This window comes from Ictidomys tridecemlineatus, chromosome 10, assembly GCF_052094955.1.
Source record: "Ictidomys tridecemlineatus isolate mIctTri1 chromosome 10, mIctTri1.hap1, whole genome shotgun sequence".
Taxonomy (NCBI): Eukaryota; Metazoa; Chordata; class Mammalia; order Rodentia; family Sciuridae; genus Ictidomys; species Ictidomys tridecemlineatus.
In genome coordinates this window covers 13,116,665-13,141,598 of record NC_135486.1, presented here as the reverse complement: position 1 = coordinate 13,141,598, position 24,934 = coordinate 13,116,665, and the positions used below count along the sequence as shown (strand labels likewise).

Sequence of the window (24,934 nt, the reverse complement as noted above, 5' to 3'; positions counted from 1 at the left end):
ACAAAGCGGGTTTTGAGATGTTATTTTTCTGGAGCTGATATATCTTGGTTCCATGACTCAGTCTCTTGATTACTCTGACACTTTTTCAGTGAATCTAATAAACCAGAGAGAAAAGTTATATTATTTGTGACCATAAGCTCCAGATACAGAAAATTCTTTTGGATGGGTGTTGTAGGGTAGTGTGGGATGGTAGTTATCTATGCAAGTAGAGATTCTGGTGCCAGTTTTTATAATATTTTAAGAAACTATAGGGTACAGGATAGACTTAAAGACCAAAGAGAAAGACAGGAGGATAATTAAGGATATTAAAGCCAAAAAAAAAAAAAAAAAAAAAAAAAACCCAGGAAGTTTACGCAATCTCTTTTTAAAAAATAAAAATATATTTTTAGTTGCTAACAGACCTATATTTTATTTATTTATATGTGGTGCTGAGAATCGAACCCAGTGTCTCACACATGCTAGGCAAGCGCTCTACCACTGAGCTACAACTCCAGCCCAAATTTACTCAATCTCTAGTTATAGACTTTAGTGAAATTCATAGCCTAGGGAAAATTCTTCTGACATAAAGACATTCTCTCACAATCTGTCAACCTCATCCTCAAAACATGGCTGATATAGAAAGTCTCCATAGGAGAAGCAGCAAAAGATAATGCATTAAACAAGAAGCCAAGGGATGGAGAGATAGCCTAGAAAAAAAGACTGGTATGAAAATAAAAATGAGAGGAAGGGAAATTTTTACAGAAGATGAAAAGAGGAAGAAATGAGGGAGTAGTAAATGTTGGTTTAAGACAACTAATGAAGGAAAGAATGCAGTTATAGTCATTAATGCATTTAACAAAGACTTATTAAGTATCTATGTCAGGCATTGTGGAGGTAGAGATAAATAAAACATAGTCTCTATCTTCAAAAACACACAGTCTAGGTGAGCAAATAAATACCCAGACATAAAATTATAACACCATATAGTAAGTGCTGTAATAGAGATAGACATATACTACCCTGGACTTACAGAGAAGGGAACAAGTACATCTGTTAGAGGTAAGGTGACATAGAGAAAACAAATAGATAATACTTACTCTGACATTTACACATAGTCAAATTCATTTCAGATTTATCTGAACTCTCCTTCTGAGTGAGAATCTAGTAACTTGCCTTTCCTTTTTCTTGTTCTGGCTAAGGCCTTTCAATTTCTCTACTTCTACTTTGTGATTATGATAAAAAGGATAAAGATTTCTAGAGTAGTAGTAGTATGAAATCGAGAGTTCCGAATATCTGATGTTTTACTATGTACATATAAAATACCAATAATAAATTAGTCTAGGATGAGTATTCCTTATGTGAAATGCTTGAGGGCCAAAAGTATTTCAGATTTTGGAATAGTTGTATAGATGTAATAAGATTATCTTGGGGATGGGACTCAGGTCTAAAGATGAGACTGAGATTCATTTATGTTTCATATATACCTTATACACATAGCCTGAAGGTAATTTTATATGACAGTTTTAGTGTGGCTGCATTTTGACTATGAAATGTAGAATTTTTTTCTAGTAGTTTAATGTTGGTGCTTGAAAAGTTTGAATTCTGAAGCATTTCAGCTTTTCAGATTTGAAATTTTCAGCCTATGCAAAGAATATGTTAACATGATCTTCTAAGTTAATATGAATAAACAGATAAGAAGACAAAGTTTTAATTTCTACTTTTTAGAGGTTTGTCAATAAATACTTTTCCAAATTTGATTTTTATATTCCACTACTTTGATCCACTACATCAAATAAAGTATTTTAGATAAAGTGACTAACAGGTCTAACTGCTAAATGTTAGTGTTCAATAGAGCCAGATGGCCGGGTTTCATATCCCATCTCCATTACTTACTATGTGATTTTAGGCAAGATGTTCAATTTTTCTGATATATAAAAAATGGGGATTATTAGCAGCTCCAATCTTAGGGCTTATTAAAAAATTTAAATAAATTATTACATATAAAATGCTTTATTAACTAACAATACATCTCTATACACTTTTTTCAGTGCTGGGAAGGAACCCAGGACATTGGGTATGCCAGGCTAGTGCCCCACCATTGAAGTACATCCTGAGCCTTCTATTTTAATAGATATGTAAAAATTTTACTATAGAACTAAAGAAAATACTGTTAAAAACTGATTTCTAAATTATATAAGTTAAAAATGAATTAGCCTATTTTAAGTTCATGTTTCTGTTAGAAAATATGAGGCATTTTTTATGTTTTCTAATTGGATTTCTGATTGGGGCAAATACAGATTTAGAGAAAAGAATATATGATTTAATGGATGTAAATAATCTGCAAAAAAACCAACCTGCACTAAATTTGACATACAATATCAATATCAAAATAAGTCAGTATCTCAAAAAATTTTTTCATCTTTTTTTGGGAGGTGGGGAAAGAATAGCATATATCAGTTTCATAGACTCCATTATAAATATGAATATAACCCAGCTGCAGCAGTGGTACACGCCTGTAATCCCAGTGACTGCGTGGCTAGGGCAAAAGGGATCACAAGTTTAAGAACAGCCTCAGAAACTTGGTGAGACGCAGTTTCAAAATAAAATAAAATAAAAATAGGTTGGTGATGAAGCTCAGTGGTAGAGTGCTCCAGGTTCAATCACCAGTACTGGGGGAAAAATACACAACACACACACACACACACACACACACACACACACACACACACACACAGCACCCAGTGCCTACCATTATGGTCAAGTGACAAATGGGTTTTTCCCACTAAAAATTAAAAGAGGGGGTAAAAAAGAGGAACTAATGAAATATAGTTTATTTTAGGATGAGGCTTTACAACATAACTAAAGTGAAAACATTCTTTTTAATTTACTAAAAATAAACCTGGATTTCTCAGTGAGATTTAAATTAAAATAAGTCAACAGGTCAATTGATATTAAATGACTTATACGTAATAACATTAATAACAATAATAATAACAAACCACAATGTTGCTTTCTGTATCTCACTGTTTTTTGAAGGAGCATTTTATTATTCTATTATTTCTTCTTATATCATCATTGCCAACCTGTTTCATAAACAAGACCTCATTTATCAACAAACATACAGCAGATACATAAACAAATGTCTACTTAATGGGAAACCCTTCTCTAATAAGAGTAACTGGTCATGCATAAATCTCAGCTTGCTATTTAAACAAAGAAGAACGCAGGGGGGAATGTTCACTTCACACACAATGTACACAACTATATTATTATCTGTTGTTACAATGATGTAATTATAGAAACACCTGAGTTTTCTGAGTCTATTGAAATCTCATTTTAAAATAATTTTTACAGAGATTTCACATTGAGGCAAGAAACAATAGTGTTTATAATCTAAAAGATATCTGTCTGGAACTAGAATAATACTACATCTTTTGTGGAAATAGCAGCTGAAAAATTCCAACTCTAATAATAAAATGAAAGATCATCTGAAAGAAGAAAGGTAATCTAATATTAAACTGGCAATGACTTATTTTTTTGTACTATAAACCTCAAGAGATAAATAAAGGCTCAAATTTGTCTTCTATCTGCAAAAACAAACAAAACCACTGACAAAATGTATTAAAGAGAATGATTTTTCTCATGACTAATCAAAATGCTTTTGTACATTTAATTTCCACAAGCAGAAGACAAAGGTGGGTCTAGTGGTACTATTACACTTAAGGTTTATGCCCCACTCTCCAATGAAATGGGAGAAAATCCCAATTTGTAATAAAAATCTTGATGAAAGGTGAATAAATTCCTCTAAGAAACACAAATAGAATTCAGTCAGCTTTGGAAAATAAAAGCCAAGGATCTGAGGTCCATTGCTTTGCTATAAACACTTACTTGTCTGTAACAGGGATTGGGCCCAGGGGTGCTTAACTACCAGGCCACATCTCCAACCTTTTTTTGTTTTTTATTTTGAGACAGGGTCTCACTTGCTAAATTGCTGAGGCTGGCTTTGAACTTTCGATCCTCCTGCCTCAGCCTCCTTAATCAGTGGGATTTCAGGTGTGTACTTAACATGCTTGGCTTTTTTTTTTTTTTTTAAATCATAGACTGTTAAGGAGAAAACAAACAACAACAACAACAACAACAACAACAATAAAAAACACCACCACCAACTCCTCTGCTAACCCAGAGGGACATAAAAAAGGCAAACAAAACAAAATCCAAAAAACCCCTACATTTTTCAGGGAGTTATACTTGTGTGGTTAAAGAGAGAAGATAATTATGGCAATTCTAAAGTTTATATGGGGACTTGTCATTTTAATCACTAATTCTCACTCTTGCTGGTTATAGTTTAGAATCTAAGAACTAATTATATTGGCTGGGTTGTGGCTCAGTGGCAGAGTGCTTGCCTAGCACGCATGAGGCACTGGGTTCAATCCTCAGCAACACATAAAAAGAGATAAATAAAATAAAGGTATTGTGTTCATTTTTTAAAAATTTAAAAAGAAGTAATTATATGACAGCATTCTTAAAATTGATTTTTAAACAGAGCTGGCCTAACTTAGGAGTAAGCAGAACAACTCTCCCAGAGCTACCTTTGTGCTACCACAAAACATACAGCTATCATTTTTGTGGAAAACTTTATATCCTATTATTGAGAATAAATGATTTTGGAGACCATTAAGAAACAGGTAAAGTGGAAGAAATGATATTTATTACAAACAACAATCAAAGTTTGTTTCTCAAACTGAACGTGGTGATCTGATAAGAAATCTACCAGTTTTAGAAAACCAATCTTTCCTAAAATAAAGTACTGACTACTTACATCAATAACAAGAAAGTCACAATAGTTTTAACAATTTTTTTTTAAAAAAAGAAACTGACAAAGTCCTACATGTTATCACAGCTGGTTAAATAATCTGTATAATGAATTCATAAATCACTATAATTTGCAAAATCATTTCAATATCTGACCACTTTCCACTTCATTATAGGAGGAGGGGAAAAACGCATGAGCCCTTTTTCCAAGGGCCACCTTACTACACACCTTTGAGGAGTCTCTGCTACATACATTCTTTGCTTCTGAAGCTGAGGTGCCACTCACACAGACACAATGTGAATAGTGCCTCTGGAGTTGTACAACCACACAGCCTTAGTTTTATCTTAGAAGAAGCCAATAACCAATATACTATTCTAAAAATACTACCAAGTTTCTGGACTTACCAGCAGTTTAAGCAGCCAAAATCGGGACTTATAATAGAAAGTTTTAGTGGGGTTGATAAGAAAGAAAACCATAAATCCATAAAGGGCAAGTGGATACACATATGTGGGGATGACACTAATTGGAGAAAAGAAGCAAGCCAGAAGGCTCAGGCACCACAATATCCCCAGGAATCCAGCAATCTGGTAAAGGACAAGGAAGACAAAAAGAGAGAAAATTATTTCTATTTTTACCATTACTCAGAAATATCTCTAATAAACAAAAGTAAGAAAAATAATTAGTAATTAAGCCAATAATTCCTTTTAAGTAGAAGATGGATTTCAGTACTCTAATAAACTAGCTATACATATAAAGCAAACTACATTCACGGGTCTAATGTCTTGCTTTGATTACCTCAAAGAGATGCTGATGAGACAAATTGTTTCTTGGATTAAGTTCAAAGATGAGCACATGATTTACTCCAGCCTGTCTCCAACCATACGTGTTGATGCCCAGTAGAAAAAGGAATTCGATCAGAAGAAAGCCACCCCGATAGATTCTTACCAAGGGCCATATACTTTGATTTGTTTCAAGTTTAAAAATAGCTGAAAGAATATTAATATATTAGTTAGTTATAAAACCCAAAAAGTCTCCTTTAGTTATTTTCTTCATTTTCAAAGACTCCGCGAGGAATTTTTCATAAATAAAACCCATACCTATTTTATTTCAAGAGCCTGATAAAGTTGCCTCCAGATTCTTTCCCTTCCTTATTTTACTCTGTAGAATATTATTACAATATTTTTTTTATTCCACTGGTTTCTTATATTAGAGTGAGGTATGGTGAAATAACTGAGAATCATAAAATCAGCTTTGTCAGTTGGGTATTTTGGGTATGCTATAAACTCTTTGGTTTTATTGTCTTAATGGTGAACTACAGTTGCACATAATGATGAGACTTCTTGATACCCATTCATACATGTACACATACAATATAATTGGGCCAATATCACTCCCCGGCATTTCTCCCCTCTTTCCCCACCTCTTACTCCCTGCTTCCTTTCCTCTACTGGTCTCCCTTTGGTTTTCATGAGATCCCTCCCTGCTTTTCTTTTCATTTTTCCTCTTTGGATTTGTTTTCTCCACCATCAAACTAGATAGAGTAATATCTACCTCACAGAGTTGCTGTATAAAATAAATCTTTGCCCCCTGCACCTCAGATAGAGCATTAATCTCCAGGATATATAAACAAACTTAAAAAAAAAAGTTAACACAAAAAAAACCCCACAAATAACCTAATCAATAAATGGTCAAAGGAACTGAACAGGCATTTCACAGAAGAAGTAATACGATCAGTCAACAAATATATGAGAAAAAATTCAACATCTCTAGCAATTAGAGAAGTGAAAATTAAAACTACATTGAGATTTCATCTTACCCAAGTTAGAATGGCAATTATCAAGAATACAAGGAACAATAAATGTTGGTAGGTATATGGGAAAGATACACTCATACATTGCTGATGGGACTGTAAATTGGTGCAACCACTATGGAAAGCAGTATGGAGATTCCCTACAAAACCTGGTATGGAACCAGCCAATGACCCAGTTACCCCACTCTTCGGCATATACCCAAAGGACTTAAAATCAGCATACTATAGTGATGCGGCAACATCAATATTTATAGCAGCTCAATTCACAATAGCCAAGCTATGGAACGAGCCTAGGTGCCCTTCAACAGATGAATGAATAAAGAAAATGTGGTATGTATGCACAATAGGATATTACTCAGCCATAAAGAAAAATGAAATTATGGCATTTGCTGGTAAATGGATGAAACTGAAGACTATCATGCTAAATGAAATAAGCCAATCCCCACCAAAACAAAGGCTGAATATTCTCTCTGATATGTAGATGTTAACAAACAATAAGAGGGCAGGAAAGGGAAGAATTGAAGTTCATTGGTTTAGACAAAGGGGAATGAAGGGAAGGGATAAAGATGGGAACAGGAAAGACAATAGAATTAATCTGACATAACTATCCAATGTTCATATATGAATACACAACCAGTGTAATTCCACATCACGTACAACCTCAAGAATGGGAAGTTAAACTCTATGTATGTATAATATGTCAAAATACACTCTACTGTCACATATATCTTAAAAAGAACACAACAACAACAACAAAAATATATGGAAAATACAAGTTTTAGTGAGAATATACAGAAACAGAAGCTTTATAAACTGCTAGTGGAAATGAAAATGGTGTTGCTTCTACAGTTAAGAGTCTGGTGGGTTCTCAGAATGTTAAAAATGTACTCAAATCTAGTTAGATCCATGTTTGCAGCAGTATCATTCACAAAAGCCAAAAGGTAGAACTAATCCAAATATCTGTATATAAACAAATTGTGGTATGGAACCTTTTTCAGCCACAAAAGGAATAAAGTACTGACACATGCTAATGGATCCTGAAAACATATTTAGTGAAATAAGCCATAGAAAAATACCACATATTATATGATTCTAGTTATATAAAATATCCAGAATAGTTAAATTTATAGAGACAGAAAGAAGATTGGTAGTTGTTAGCAGCTGTGAGGAGAGAAATTCAGGAGTGAGGTTTCTTTTTAGGGTGATGAAAATGTTTAGTTAGATTGCAAAAGAATGTCAATGTACTCAATGCCACTAAACTGTTCATTTTAAAATGATTAATTTCATATTACATGAATTTCATCCCAATAAATAAAAATAATTGCAGAGGGAAAAGTAATAGATACAGCTGAAGATGACATTACTAACTCCAATGCTAGGCACATGCTCTGAACTAGTAGTTGTGATAGATTATGATTCAAAATTTTCTAACTGTATCTAGTTCGCATCTGTGGTCATGGATAAAAGAAAGCTAAATAGCTTACTCAAGTATTTATAGCCCTAATAGCTGGAGTGTTCTGCTCCACATATGAAGGAAATTTCCATGAACAGGAAAATATAATACATATTAATAAAACCTAAATGCAGTCTGGCACAGGGTGCACACCTATAATCCCAGCAGCTCGGGACTCTGAGGCAGGAGGATTGAGAGTTCAAAGTCAGCCTCAGCAAAAGCAAGGCACTAAGTAACTCAGTGAGACTCTGTCTCTTAACAAAATGCAAAATAGGGCTGGGGATGTGGCTTAGTGGTTGTGCACTCCTGGGTTCAATCCTCGGTAACCTCCCCACCCTAAAAAAACCCTATTAAGTTCTACTTAATAGTATAAAAACTGGAAAATCTCTAAAGCTTTTAGTAACTATGATCTTGAATAAAATAATATCCTTGAATTCCACAACTGGTAAGAAAGTTAGTAAAACAAAACAAACAGCAACAAAATACCAAGGATTATTTGTAAAATAATAAATTTAAAAGATAAAGACTTTTGAATGAAAATATAAAACTACATCTTGTGAACTGATTTAGTTTCAAAATACACATCACAATCTTAATGATTCATAGTCAAGTTATTAATCAAAGACCAGAAACTTCAAATTGCTCAAAATATAAAATCTAAGAATATAGATTAACTTCTTTCTGAAGCAACATTTTGTAAAGGTACTGGAGATTAAACCACAAAAATTCTTGCTAGGATAATAATAGATAATCTGGGAAATTCCAACATATTAAAAAACAGAATGAATTAGCATCATTCTTTTAAGAATAAGGATATCATCTCTGTGATTCATTGTTCCACAAAATAAAACATATATATTGCTCCATTTCAAACTCTCCATGGCTTTATGAATTTTTAATTAAAAAACCCTAACATTCATAAAGCATTTATTCTGGGCTAAGCAATGTGCTCAGTGTAGTACATGAATAATTTCATTAATTCTCACAGCAACACTCTAAATTGGTTTTCCTTAGCAGATACATGAAGAAACTGAGGCTTAGTTAAATTAGGTTCCTTGCCTAGGGCCACAAGGATTTAATATTGGCAATGTGGCTCCAAAGCCTGCACTTTTAATAATAGGGTTATATTGTATAGAAAGTAATATGTGCTTACAAAAAAACAAAATAAAACAGAGGCTTATCCTAAAACTTTTTAAAAAACTAGTCTTCTCTTTACTGTACCAAGTTGCCAAATCAGTTTTCTTTAAAAGAACATTAAAAAATTTTTGAACAATTTTAAAATTATTTTTTTTTGTATTTGAGAAAAAGCTCCTCAAATCATTAGAAAGGAGATAAGAAGCCTCTTCTTGCTCTAGGTCCTATTCCCCTTTCCTGGAGGTTAACAATTTTGTTTATTATCTTCCAAGAAATTCTTAATGTACAGAGAAATAGTCACTGAATAACTTTAAAAACAAAACAACTCTGGGCTGGGGATGTGGCTCAAACGGTAGCGCGCTCGCTTGGCATGCGTGTGGTGCTGCACATACAACATCTTTGTTTGTATGTGCAGCACCACATACAAACAAAGATGTTGTGTCCGCCGAAAACTAAAAAATAAATATTAAAAATTCTCATTCTCTCTCTCTCTCTCTAAAAAAAACCAAACAAACAAACAAAAACTCACCAGATACAATAGGAAGCATGCTACACATGTTCTAAAACTTGCTTTATTCACTTATACTCTGGAATGACCGTATCAGTACATAAATTCCTTTCTAACGTAAAGTTCAAGTGTTACATGCATGTAGAAAAATAGATAAATCATAAGTACACAGTATAATGAAAAATGGGAAAGTATATTAGGAACCAGAAGAAAAAACAGTACAGTACACTGTAGCATTCCAAGGCCCACTGTATATCCTCTTTCATGGTGCTATCCATTCCAAGGGTAAACATAATCCTTTCTAACATTGAACTAGAAATTGCACCCAGGGGCCTTACACATCCTAGGCAAGTACTCTACCACTGAACTATATGCCCAATCCTTCTTTTTTTTGGTGGTGCTAGGGATTGAACTCAGAGCCCTTCTTAGTTTATTTTTCAGACAGTATCTTGCTAAGCTGCCCAAGTTGGTCTCAAACTTGTGCTCCTCCTGCCTCAGCCTCCCAAGTCGAGATGGAATTACTCGTGTGTACCACCATGCCCAGATGTGTCTGGCTTCTTTTGTTCAATATCTGAGATTCATCCATGTTCTTATATGTAGTTAAATTTAATTATTCTCACCACTATATACTATTCCACTGGGCACAGATGTACTATAATTTATCCATTCTATGGCTGATGAAATTAGGCCTGTTTCCAGTTTGGGGATAATTATAAACAGTAGTGTTATTAATGTTCTCATACATGTCCTTTTGGTGAAAATACGTAGGCATTTCTATTATTAGAGCTGGATCATAGGTTACTATATATTCAGTTTTGGTAAACAGTGCCAAAGGGTTCTCCAAAGTGCTATGTCCATTTTCACTTCTACCACTATCTCCTTTATTTTAATATCTCCATTGCATTTCATTGTACAAGGACAATATAATTCATTTAAACAGTTCATGACTGAAAGATATGTAAGTGGTTTCTAGGATTTTGCTATTATAAATAAAATGGCAGTGAATACCTCCTTGGATATATTTTTTTTTCAACCAAATACAAGTATTTCTGTGGGTTAAATTTCTAGAAATAAAATTACTTAACTGTATTTAAACTTTTTACATAGACTACCAAATTACCCTCTAAAGAGATCACAACAATTAACATTATTACCACTAGTATACAAGTGCCTACTTCACACCCTTGTATCTACCATAAATGGTCATACTAATAAGTGAAATATGGTATATTGTTATTATATGAAATTAAGGTTACTAGGAATCTGTAAGAGAAAGAAGTTTTTAAAAATTTATATAGAAAACTTATAATTTCCAAGAAACTAAATTCTGGAATATGTGATTTTTCAAACAAATTATCAAACACCAGGTCATCTCCCCTTGAGAAACCATAGCAATTATGCACATAATTTTTTTGATGTGAGTGCTGAAAAAAAAAAACTCATGCTTGTACATGCATTATTACTGCTGTGTTTCTTTGAGACTCTCCACACTTATCTTCTGAGCACCAGCTGTGAGACAAATAAGGATTGACAGCTGGTTTTCACAATATTTATCCCGCCCCCCCCAGCAAGACACACAAAGATCAAACAGAGATAGGTTCTGAGGTGAGAAAATACAATGTACAACACTAAATGCATAAATCACATACATTTAAAAAAAACACAAAATTGTATCACAAAAATATTCTATACTTACTATACAAAACTAAACCTCAGATTGTCCTGAATTAAAAAGATAAACCTTTCTTTTAAAAAAAATGAAAAGAAAGAAGTTTGTTTTTTCTTATGTCATACTTAACTATGATGATGATAATACCACCATAGCATCTTGGAAATAAAAAACAATTCTACTCTCAAATGATTAAAGGTGTTTTCCAACAGAAATAACAACCTCCACCACAAATACCACATATACTTTTTATTGATGTACTACTCTGCAACTAAAAGCATATTTTACTAACACTTCTTATCTGATCCCTATGAACTGTTACCAAAGCCAGATTTTCACCCTTTTCAACTAACATTCCCTGCTGCACCCTAGGTGCATTTATCATTTTTCTCTTTGATAACCATTTGCTCCTCCTGTGTAACTCCGTTACCCAGGATCAACTAACTATGATCATTTCTTTCCTCCTCTTGGAATGCCTTTAATCCATTAATGTCTAGCATAAATTCCCTTTCTTCCATAAAACCTTCCCTAATGTTCTCATTTCAAAGTAATCAGGGCTAGCTTGGTGGCACATGCCTGTAATCCCAGCTGCTGGGGAAGCTGAGGCAGGAGGTTTGTGAGTTCAAAGCCAGCTTTAGCAAAAGTGAGGTACAATTCAGTGAGACCCTGTCTCTAAATGAAATACAAAATAGAACTGGGGATGTGGCTCAGTGGTCAAGTGCCCCTGAGTTGAATCCCTGGTACCCACTCCCCTTCAAAATTAAAAAAATAAAAATAATCAGTTGTTGGGCTGGGCTTGTGGCTCAGTGGTAGAACACTTGTCTCGCATGTGTGAGGCACTGGTTTTGATCCTCAACACCAAATAATACACACAAAAAAGTTAATAAAAAAAAAGTAATCAGTTGTTCTTTTGAACTGCTAAAATATTTAACATCTTCAATCTTACAGTGTATTATTATTGTTTTAATACATACCTTAATCTCTTTAGCACAACAAAGTTCATAAGGAAAGTGATTTTCTTTTCTATTTCACAGGTATCAAGTATAATCATGAGACACATAAAATTTATTTGTTGAATAAATGAATAAAGTCTAAAACAACCCTGTAAATTTAATATATTAAGTTCATTTAACAGATGAGAAAACTGTTTTTAAAAAGTTAAGGAATGTCCTTAAAGCCAAAACAACTAACAAACAGTGGAGCTGGGACCAAAACTCAGGCAGACCTTTCGTTTTTTCCACAACAGCTAGCTAGACAATCTAGACTTAGATTTTTATACAATTTCCATGTATCGTAAACATATAGATGGTGTTCAACCTAAAGAAACAGAACAAGCTTAAAATGTTATTATAAATTACATCAATATATTAAATCATAAGCTTAGGTGTATAATACTTATTAAAGTTAATTTTTAGTAACAAGTCAGAAGAATTCAAATACAGGTAAAAACACACTATTAATAGGTAAAGTTCATATGTTCTCCAAAAGCATTAGAACTTTTGGGTTATAATTTCATAATGTAAAACAGACAGTCTTAAGAAGAATGATTATGAGGAATAATGAACTCTGCAAATTATTTCTCAAATATCTGATATATGCTTGGAACTTTAAATACAAAAATTTTATATATATACCCTGCAAATCAAGAATAGGAATAGTGTGATAGTATATGAACCGTCTTTGTTCAGGTATTATTATGATTACTAAAAATCCAAAATGGAATATCATGGATATTTATATAGTAATGTCTATTTTTAAATCATATTTCTTTGCAAACATTACTGAACAGAATTTACTTTTATTAATAATCCAGTTATCATAAACCTAATTCTATGACTCCTGAGGTACATCATGATTACTTGCTCTTAAATTTGTAAGAAAAAAAATACTTATCCCTGACAAATTTCTTTCAGTAACATTGGTAGATGTACACTTGATTCTTTACAGAGGAACAGAATTTGACACAGAATTAATTCAAAATTTAAACTACTTGCCTGCAAACACAAGGGTAATATTCAACACAATGAATATTCCACAAAATAGGCCAACTCTAAAAGTAGTCCATGCTGGTGCAGGCTGTAAGCAGAAAAACAGAAGTGTAAATTAAAAAAAAAATCAAATTCATTACTTATATGCTGTAAGTCAATAGTAATAAGCCTCAAAATTTTATCACGAAATAGTACATTATGATCTGAATTTTTATAATGTGAACCAGAGAATCATTCACCCCTCATTACCCTATAAATAACTACAGAGTTGCCAGTTGAATTCTTTCACAGAAACCTGAGTCATGAAATAAGATTATAATCTTAGGCATCAAATTACATATATACTGCAGTTTTCTAATGAGATTTAAAACGTCATTTTATTTTTCCAATGTACATACCTCTAAAATTTCCCAAGTCATTATTACTCAGAGCTTACATATCTGGTACTATGAATAATTAGAGAATAATTAAAACTAAACATTTATTTCATGAATTTTCTGCTAGTATTTAATTATTATATTAGGATAATTTTAAGTAAAAATTTCAAGACATACTAGAGATTTTTGACAAACTGGTATATCAGAATACTCAGAGTGTGCAGGTTCAAGTAATATTTTTCTTTATTATAATTTAATATTATATTTATAAATGCCTTCAAAACTACTATTTTCTAAAAATAAAGAACAGAAAGTATCTGAGATTTTAAACATAAAAGATGAGAAACACAGATAATCTTATGGACATTTCAGAGGTGATATTATACTTCCTATATTTTAAATATTTTCTAAAAACTTTAACCCCTCTCCTCCCCAAAAAAACATTGAAACTTTGATCTTTTTCAGTAACAGATATCTGAATTAATAGTTTCATAATGAAAGCATCCAAAAGGAAGATGGTCATAAATCTTAAAAAAAAAAAAGTTATCTTTAGTTTCAAAAATGATTCAACATATACATACAAAGGAATGTATTTAATGTATTTGGATTATAAGAAATGATAAATAAAATAAACCTATATAATGCTTATTACTCATCTTATTTTTTTAAAATATTTTTTAGTTGTAGGTGGACACAATAACTTTATTTCATTTTTATGTGGTGCTGAGGATCGAACCCAGTGCCCCACACATGCTAGGCAAGTGCTCTACCTCTGAGCCCCAGTCCCCAAATATATATTTTTATTTTTTAGTTGCCAATAGACCTTTATTTATTTTTATGTGGTGCTGAGGATTGAACCTAGTACCTCACACATGCTGAGCAAGCGCTCTACCACTGTGCTACAACCTCAGCCCATCTTTTTTTAAATATTTTTTTTAGTTGTAGATGGACACATTTATTTTATTTGTTTATTTTTATGTGGTGCCAGGAATCAAACCCAGTGCCTCCCGCATGCTAGGCAAGCTAGATCATATGGTAGGTGTCTATTTAACTTTTTAAAAAATTTTTAATATTTATTTTTTAGTTTTCGGTGGACACAACATCTTTATTTTATTTTTATGTGGTGCTGAGGATGGAACCCAGCGCCCCGCGCGTGCCAGGTGAGTGCGCTACCGCTTGAACCACATCCCCAGCCCATCTATTTAACTTTTTAAGAAAATGCTAAACAGTTTTCCAATGTGGTAGTAACATTTTACATTCTACCAGGGATATGAGATGAGAGAGTTCCTGTTCCTCTAATATTTAATATGACTGTTTAATTTTAGTCATTCTAATAGGTATTTTCTCACTGTCGTTTTAATTTGTGCTTTTCTATTGCCTAATGATATTAAGCATCTCGTGATATACTAATTTTCCACCTGTATATTTTTTATGAAGTATCTGTTCAGGTCTTGCCCAGTGGAAGTTGTTTTCATTATTGAGTACTGGAGTTCTTTATATATATTTTGTATACAAGACCTTTATCAGATATGTTTTGTAAATATTTTATCCTAGTCCACCGATTTCCTTTTCATCCTCTTAACAGTGAATTCTCTTATATATTTATTTATTTATATGTGGTGCTGAGGATTGAACCCAGGGCCTCATGAGTGCGGGGCAAGCGCTCTACTATTAAGCTAAAACCCCAGCCCTTAACAGTGTCTTTTAAAAAGTGTAAGTTTGAGCAACCAAAAATCACTAGGATTTTCTCTTACATGTCCTTCTAGAATTTATAGTTTTAAGTTTCTTTTAGGGCTATGGTACATATAGAAACACATAATGTAAAATATGGGTAAAAGTTCGATTTTTTTTTTTGCATATAAAATCCAATTTGTTCAAAACACTGTTCTTTCTCTAATGACCTGCTTCTTTGTATTGAAAATTAGTTGCTCATATATGACTATGTTACTCTATTTTTGGACTCTATTTTGTTCCATTGAAGTATTTGCCCACCTTGATACCAAAAAAAAAAAAGTGTGATATTAGTATCAGAGATTGAACCCAGGCAGGGGTACTTCACTACTGAGCCATATCCCCAGACCATTTTTATTTTTTATTTTGAGACAGGATCTCACTAAGTTACTTAGGGTCTCGCTAAGTTGCTGAGGCTGGCCAAACTCCTGCCTCAGCCTCCCGAGCTACTGGGATTACAAGTGTGTGCCACTATGCTTGGCTCACACTCTTGATTACTGCAGTTTTAATAATAAGCTCTGATACAAGGTAGGTAGTGTGATCTTCTTACTTATTTGTTTCAAAGTTGTGTTGGCTGTTCTAGGTCCCCTGAATATCCATATGTACTTTAAAACTAGCTTGCCAATTTTTATATGCATACACAAAAAATGCCGCCTGCTAAACTTTTAAAGCTGAATTGTTGGTATCTATAAATCAATTTAGGAAATAACATCTTAAAAATACTGGGTATATCCATTAAATCTACATGAACATGATATGTTTCTCATTTAGGTTGACAATGTTTTATAGTTTTCAATATAAAGATCTTTTACATCTTTTGTTAGAATTCCTCCAAAATATTTCCTATTTTGATGATATTATAAATAGAATTATTTAAAAAGTTTTGGTTTTGTAATTTTTTTTTTTTTTTGGTATTGGGGATTGAACTCAAGGGCAATTGACCACTGAGCCATATCCCCAGCCCTATTTTGTATTTTATTTATAGACAGGGTCTCACTGAGCTGCTTAGTGCCTCGACATTGCTGAGGCTGGCTTTGAATTAGTGATCCTCTTGCCTCAGCCTCCCAAGCCACTGGGATTACAGGTGTGCTCCACCACACCCAGTGATTTGTAATTATTCTTCCTAATTCACAGATGTACAACTGATTTTTTTTTTTTGTAAATTGATACTGTATTCTGTAATCCTGCTGAACTCTCTTATTGATTCTAATAGCTATTTTATAGATTCACTGGATTTTTTACATGGGGAAAATTTACACTGGATTTTTTTACTGGCAAAACCAACAAACAACAAAAACCCAATTCACCAGTTTCACTTCTTCCTATCTATATAGAAACACATAATGTAAAATATGTATTTCTATATAAAAATCTGAATGCCTTTTATTTCTTTTTCTTGCCATATCACACTGGCTAAGTCAGTACAATGTTGGATTAATAGTAGTAAGAGTAAATATGTATTTTTATTTCTAGTCATGGGGAGTAAGTTCTTGGTGTTATACCACTAAGTTTGATAGTTAGGTTTTTTCATAGATATCTTTTATTAGGTTTTGGAAGTTCTTTCTGTTATTAGTTCAATTCCACTCTGGTCACAGAGGATACCTTGTATCAGTTAAATTCTTTTAAATTTATTAAGACTTGTTTCTGATACAGTCATGTTTCATTATCTAAACCTTCCATACCATCAAAAAATCTCATCTTAATGGTTTAGCGAGACCAAGAAGTTCACATTAATAGGAGTAAACAAGAGAAGGAGTACAGAATAACAGAAAAGCCGGAAGGAATTTAAATTTGTCATGAAGCAAAAGCTGACATCTAGTTGTTTAAAAACTTGAACAACAATAGTAACAACTATTTATAAGTTTTGGCTCAAAAAAATGTAAGGTAATAATGCCAGTTAACAATCAGATTGTGCTGATTATTAAACAAGCAGAAGCAAATACTAACCTGAGCAGCTCCCAAAGGGGGGACACGTAAACGCTTCATAGCCTTTTGTCTGTCACCATCTTCAAGTTCATTGGTCACTACAGCCTAAAGAAACAAATTATTAAATTTCAACACAAGTTATTCTATTTTTTTTTTTGAGAGAGAGAGAGAGAAAATTTTAATATTTATTTTTTAGTTGTTGGCGGACACAACATCTTTGTTTGTATGTGGTGCTGAGGATCGAATCCGGGCTGCACGCATGCCAGGCGAGCGTGCTACTGCTTGAGCCACATCCTCAGCCCCCACAAGTTATTCTATACTTTATTAATGCATAGATAATTCTGTACCATTCTTATAAATTATATTTTGATAACCTCTTGATTAATGTACACTGACATACAGCAAAAGAAGACAAATCACAAGTAAGACTATACATATCCAAAGCTAACAACTATTTACAAAAGAATAGAAATACAGACCTCTTTGTTTCAAGTAAGACATGAATATTATTGAAAACGTGTATAAAAAGGTAGGATTATTATACCTCAGTTTCAGAGATGAGCTGGTTGATTTTTTTGCATGTATAAAATGGAGCCACTTCTACATGAGCCACTCGCCAATCTGCTCCACGAGAAGTTTCCAGGATCTTGTCATGCTTTTTAAGGATTTTTCTAAACCCTGTAAAATTCAAATTCTACAACAACAACAACAACAAAAAAAATCAGAAATACAACTGTAATTCTTTATCATCAAAAAAGATGAAAAATAAAAATCACTAAGCACTGTCAGAGGTGACTGGATAAAGATTGAGTACCCAGGGAGATAGCAATGTTTTCATAAAAGTACTCACTACTAAAAGGATAAGATTCTTCTGTCTTATTTCACTCACTCGTTTCAAAGTAGTATGTTATTAGTAACACAAAGAGATACTGAACTACCAACAATTTCCCTTCCAAGTAAATTAACTAAAAACCTAAACTGAAAACATTTTTTTTTTTTTTTTAAAGAATAGTACTCTGGTGCTGTGTACTGGATTGTGTCCTCCCCACCATGTGCATATCTTGAAGCCCAAACCTCCAGTGTCTTTTTTTTTTTTTTTTTAGAATTTTAATATTTATTTTTTAGTTTTTGGCGGACATAACATCTTTGTTTGTATGTGGTGATGAGGATCGAACCCGGGCCGCACGCATGCCAGGCGAGCGCGATACCGCTTGAGCCACATCCCCAGCCCCATGAAAACATTTTTAAAAATAGTTTTCTTTAGTTGTAGATGGACACAATGACTTTATTTTTAGTTATTTATTTTTATGTGGTGCTGAAGATTGAACCCAGAGCCTCACACATGCTAGGTGAGTGCTCCACCACTGAGCCACAACCCCAGCCCAACATTTTTACTTTCATATTTTTTATATACAACTATTGTCAAATTAGCTTAATTATGATACTTTACTGCTTTGGTCAAAAATATTTTCAGAAAATGCTTTTTATTTATTGTGCTCAGAACACATTTATTTAGTACTTTGCTTTTTGAAGGACTGGTACAGAAGTGCATTTTCTCTTCTATCAGGTAACCCATGTAAGCACTTGCAAGGAAAATGGATGCTCATTTAGTCTGCTCAACTTTCCTTTTCCTTTCATTAATCTCAGATTGGGGATAGGAATGAAAAAGTCAGTAGGAAGGAAGAAGTGAACTCAGTTGATAGTGTAGAAATTGAGGAAAAGTGGGTTCGTATCCTATAAAAATAGTATAAACACTAAACTTTTCCACATTTTCAAATTCTGTTGTTGTTTGCCCATTGTTTGAAGAAGCTAGAAATCATGGATTTCTAAGGCTAGATCTATAAACTAAACATCTCTCAAATCTGATGATTACATACTTCATTAATAAAAAAGAATGAGCAGACACTCCAAAATAAGTTCTGCTTTCGTATTTTTAAGATTTTTTTCCCTCTCAGGCTGGGAGTGTAGCTCAGTGGTAAAGTGCTTGCCTAGTACTTGTGAGGCCCTGAGTTCAATCCCTAGCACTGGAAAAAAAAATTTTTTTTCTTACCATATTTTACTGTTTGATATTAAACTCTCCTTGGGGTACACATATTATAACTTGGACACCGCTTTTAATTTCCCCTTTTCCCTGATTCTCAAAATAAATGTACTCTTATAATATAGAAACCCCCAACGAATAGAGACTAGAGCAGAACTTTCATGATTAACAATTACTTTTGTCTTCCCAAGAAGCTTCTTTATAATTTCCCAAACAAAAGTTGCTGGAAAAAATTGATAAAACAAAATTTAACAGGGTATTTTCCTGTAACACAAAAGCATGTTAAGGAACTATGAAATATTGTTTTTATAACATATGGGAAAGCACTTTGTTTCTTTTAAAGGTTAAGTTATGAACTATATATTTAAAAATTAAAATTAAGTTATAAAGCTATGGATAAAGCTTCAAAACAAAGGAGTTTATCATTATACATATTTTATTTCTTTTCTACTGTTATTTTCCAATTGAGTTCTTCTTTAAATGATAAAATATTAAATCATCAAAGAAGGTAGAATTATGAAGGGGCAAGTTAGAAATAAGTATATGCATTAATGACAGATTACTATAAATATGGGACTTTAATTATTTTTTATTTTAAAATTCTAATTCTTATCTCAGGCAATACTTTTGTTGAACTATCTTTACTTTTTACTTGTTATACCATCCTATGATGGTCTTAACCACTCAATACAATAATCACAAAACTAACATGAAAAACAAATAGTACACCAGATCTCTCTAATTAGATGCATATGCTTATTTAGAAGTTTACAATTGAAAACAGATTTTTAAAAAAAACATATTTAATTTTTTAGTTGTAGATGGACACAATGTATTTTATTTTTATGTGGTGCTGAGAATTGAACCTAGGCCTTGCACGTGCTAGGTGAGCACACAACCCTAGCCTTGAAAACAGATTTTTTGTTCAATAATCTTTTATAATTTAAACAATGTGAACAAACTTATAAAAATTATAAATGAATAAATGCTCTGTATTTCCATAATTTAGCATAATTGGAAGTTCAATTTTTTTCAGACAGGTTTTTAAAATATTAAGTGATATAACAGCCGAGATGTTCAGTCTCAACACATCTGCTATGACTTAATTCCTCTCTTTAGATTTTTTCTTTTAATTTAGTTATACTGAAGTCTGTGAGCAATAAAATTGAAAGGATTCTGTTAGTGGCAATCTGAAAAAGTCAAGATCTTTTGTTTTATTAGTGCTAATTGCAGGAATGTTAACTTTCCAAATTTTTTTTGTGGAAATTTTCCTATTGGTTAGCAGGAACATAAATGCTCTTACATAGCCCAAAATGGTTACATAGATTCTACCAGAACTGCTTTAAAGAATAGAGTGTAAACTGTTAGTCCCTGAGTCAAGGGATAACCCTTCATGTAGAATGCTTTTTAGAAAATTAATGTTCAAAAATATAAGTCTTTCCTACCATTTTTTTGCTCCATGGTTTTTAGTCAATAAGAACATCTAAAATCCCAATAAGAACATCAAGAATAAATGTATGCTAATGACTTTCCCTTTTGGATTGACTCATTCTTACTGTTCACGATAGTTCTATTAAAATTTCTCATTTACTTAAAAATGCAATTATCCAAGATGAGAATCTAAGTACCTGATAGTTCTGCAGCAGGATAAGACTGAGGTAGAACTCGCTGAAGGCCAGTTTAAGGTCTTTAATATTCCTATGTTGGACACGCTCTTCATGGGACAGGTGGAAGACTGGCTTTCTGCGTTGTCGCAGTGTAGTAACACCAGTACTTTCTTTCTGGGCATCCAGTGATGACTGAAGCTCATTCTGAAGTGTAGCAAATCTACGCTGAGCCTCTGCGAGTTTCTCTATTAGAAATAAAACAGAATTGTCAAATCAGTTAAGGTAAATATTTGATAGTAAGAGTTCTCACTGGCTTATGAAGTTTTATTAATTATTATAATTTGCTTTTCTAGAATTTCTAGGGGAAAAATGTTACATGTAATATTTAGAACTGGATAGAAAAAATATTTTAATGTAATATATTTTTCATTCTACCCCATAATTCACTTCAAACAAAAATGTCAGTACCCTTTCTTTATACAGATGAAGAATAAAATGTAAAGAGTTACTAAGAGTCAGAATGTGGAATGGTACCTCCATTCTGAAATTTGAAAAACAGTTTGACTGATCTTAAAAAGTAAAACAGAATTACGATATGATTTAGCAATTCCACTTCTAGGTATATTACCTAAGAAAACTAAAAACATACACTGAAACAAACAAATACACAAACTTGCATTCACAATAGCCCAAAGTGGAAACAATCCAAATGTCCATTAATTGATGAAAGGATAAACAAAATGAAGTGTGTGCACGCATACAAACAGACACACACACTCTCTCATAGGAATATCAGCCAAAATGGTATTAATTCATGTTATGTTGGATAAACCTTGAAGATATGCTGTGAAAGAAGCCAGACACAAAATATCACATATTGTATTATTCCATTTATATGAAATGTACAGAACACAGAAATTCATAGACATAGAATATAGATTAGTGATTGCCAGTGGCTTGGGGACAAGGATATTGGGAAATGACTGCTGCCAGGTATGTAGCATCTTTTGGGGATGATGAAAATATTTTGGAATTAGATCATGGGGATGGTTGTATATCCTTGTGAATAAAAATAAAACCACTGATTTATACATTTTAAAAGAATATCTTAATTTAAAAAGACTAATATGAAATGTTTCTGGTTGTACGGTTTAGTGGAGAAACAGGATTAGAATTCGGGGCTTTAGGTTTTTAATCTTGTATTTCCTACCTTGTATTATTACTTCTCTAAAACAGGTATTCTAGGAAATGACCAAAATTAAAAAAAGAATTATGTGTTTAAAAAAATTAGGTATATCTGGATGTATGTGCTTATACAGTTGTCCCTCAGTATCCCTCAGTATTTACTTCCAAGGACATACCGGAAATGATTGTGGGGAAATGACTATGGTACCCCAAATCTGTAGATGCTCAAGTATCATTTAAAATGGTATAGTATTTGCATATAACATACAATTTATTTCCCAAATACTTTCTTTCTTTGCAGTGCTGAGCATTGAACCAAGGGCCTCATACATTCGAGGCAAGCTCTTTACCACTGAGTTATATCCTCAGTCCTCTCCCATAATATAAAGTGTCTCTAGATTACTTGTAAAAGCTAATACAATGTAAATTATTCATTATACTGTATTTTATTTAGGAAATAAGAAAAATGTCTGTACATATTCAGTACAGATGCCATTTTCTCCAAATATCTACCTATTTATAGCTACATATCTAAAATATTTAATTTAAAAAATATATATTTCTTTTTGCAGTGCTGGAGATTGAACCCAGAGCTACACTTATGCTAGGCAAGCACTCTACCACTAAGCTATACTCCCAGCCCTCCTAAATATTTTGGACTTATAATTGGTTAAATTCATAGATGCAAACCCACTGACGTGGAAGGTCAACTGTATTTAAAAATAATACTCTGGGGGAAAAAAAACAGAAAAACAAACAATTACAGCAATTAAGAATAAAACTCTGTAACTTTACTTCCAAGGACATACCGGAAATAGGTAAATTTGGTTTTAAATCTTTGACTCATTAACTAGTCAATTTTAGTCTAGAGATTTTTTTTTTAATTTTTCTACTCCTTTCATAGGTGAAAGAGAGAATGCTAACTCCCTCATAAAATGGTTGCAAAAATGAAAAATGACAAGGAACTTGGCACTCAGTAAATAATGATGTTAATAATTATGTAATAAAAAGCATTATTTATGACTCCTTTCTCAAGTTCTTCCGTTCTCTTTTTTTTTTTTTTTTTTTTTTTACTGTTATATGATCTTGTCTTACCCTAATCTTTAGTACTGTTGTCTTGTCTGGCATTGCTTCTTTATTATTCATTGCTCTCTTTCTTTCAGTATCTTTCCTTTTTTTTGGGCAGTACTGAGGATTGACCAGGCCTCACGTGTGCTAATAATAATAAGCAAGCCTTATTCACTATCATGGTATTCCACGTAGTCTTGCTTTTAAAGAAACTATTTACATAGCAAAGGAAACAAAGCCATGAGTTCATACCCATGGAATAAACTAGTCACAGAAGAACTTATTTCTCATGTTAATGTCTGTATGTGACAACCCAAAGCCAAAGTCATACTGAACAGAGAAAAACTGAAAACGTTTCCTCTATAATCATGAATAAGACAAGGATGTTAACTCTCAACTCTCCTAATCAATACAGTTTTGAAACACAAACCAGACCAATCAGACAACACAGAAGCAAATTAAAGGGATATGAACAGGAAAAGAAATCAAATTCTCTGTTTGCTGATGACATAATTTTATACCTCAAGGACCCAAAAAAGTCCATCAGAAGACTTCTAGATTTGACCCCAAAAAGTCCATCAGAAGACTTCTAGATTTGACCCAAAAAAGTCTATCAGAAGACTTCTAGATTTAGCAAAGTAGGAAGATACCAAATTGACATACAAAAATCAATAGCTTTCTGGTACTCCAACCATGAATCTGTCAAAAACTAAATCAAAACTACTCCATTCATAGTAGCCTCAAAAAAAAAAAAAAACACTTAGGAATACATGTAAGAAAGTGAAAGATCTCTATGAAAAGTATTATAAAACAGCAAAGAAATATATTCAAGACGACCTTAGAAGATGGAAAGACCTACCATGTTCATGGATAGGTAGAATTAATACTGTCACAAAGGCCATATTATCAAAAGCAATCTATAGATTCAATTCAATCCCTATCAAAATGCCAATGACATTATTCACAATGTCAGAGGGGAAAATCCTCCTAAAACTTATAGAGAAGAACAAAAGATCTAGAATAGCCAAAGTAATCCTGAGTAGCAAGAGTGAGACTGATCTCCAATTATACTACAGAGCTAATAAATATAGCATGCAATGGCATAAAAACAGATGCAAAGAAGAATGAAGAGACTAGAAGACAGAAAAATCCACAGTTATCTAATCCTTGACAGAGATGCCAAAAGCATACACTGGAGAAAAAATAGCCCTGTGCTGGGAAGACTGTATGTAGAAGAATGAAACTAGATCCCTACCTCTCATACTGTACAAAAATTGACTCAAAGTGGAGTAAAGACCTAGGAATTGGATCAGAAACAGTGTAACTTCTAGAAGAAAACATAACTCCAATATACTGGCACAGGTACTGACCTCCTTAATAACTTCTAAAGTTCAAAAAATAAATCGACAATCAATAAGTGGGATGGCATTAAAATAAAAATTTTAAAAATACTGTGAGAATCAAATAATAATAAAAAAGGAATCAAGAGCATGAAGAAAGAATATATAGAACAGAACAAATTCTTTGCCACCTACTCTTCCTACAGGTGATTAGTAACAAGAATATATAAAAAAACTCAAAAAGCTTAATCCTCCCCCCCAAAAAAACCTAATAACCAACTCAGTAAATGGGCAAAAGATCTAAA

General features: G+C 32.8%; 1 protein-coding gene and 1 long non-coding RNA gene across 2 annotated transcripts in view; one reads left to right on the top strand and one right to left on the bottom strand.

Annotated features, from left to right (window-relative positions):
- The window catches only part of LOC144367132 (uncharacterized), a 202,199-nt gene that overhangs the window by 35,641 nt on the left and 141,624 nt on the right, over nucleotides 1–24,934 (top strand). The window lies entirely within an intron of this gene.
- Xpr1 (xenotropic and polytropic retrovirus receptor 1) overlaps nucleotides 1–24,934 on the bottom strand; it is a 172,492-nt gene that overhangs the window by 45,298 nt on the left and 102,260 nt on the right. The window contains exons 4-9 of the mRNA XM_078022430.1: nucleotides 21,058–21,281; nucleotides 17,933–18,082; nucleotides 17,410–17,493; nucleotides 13,361–13,442; nucleotides 5,588–5,778; nucleotides 5,197–5,376 (exon numbers count right to left, since the gene is read on the bottom strand). Of these exons, the coding sequence (XP_077878556.1) occupies nucleotides 5,197–5,376; nucleotides 5,588–5,778; nucleotides 13,361–13,442; nucleotides 17,410–17,493; nucleotides 17,933–18,082; nucleotides 21,058–21,281 (911 nt within the window). The remainder of the gene's footprint in view (nucleotides 1–5,196; nucleotides 5,377–5,587; nucleotides 5,779–13,360; nucleotides 13,443–17,409; nucleotides 17,494–17,932; nucleotides 18,083–21,057; nucleotides 21,282–24,934) is intronic.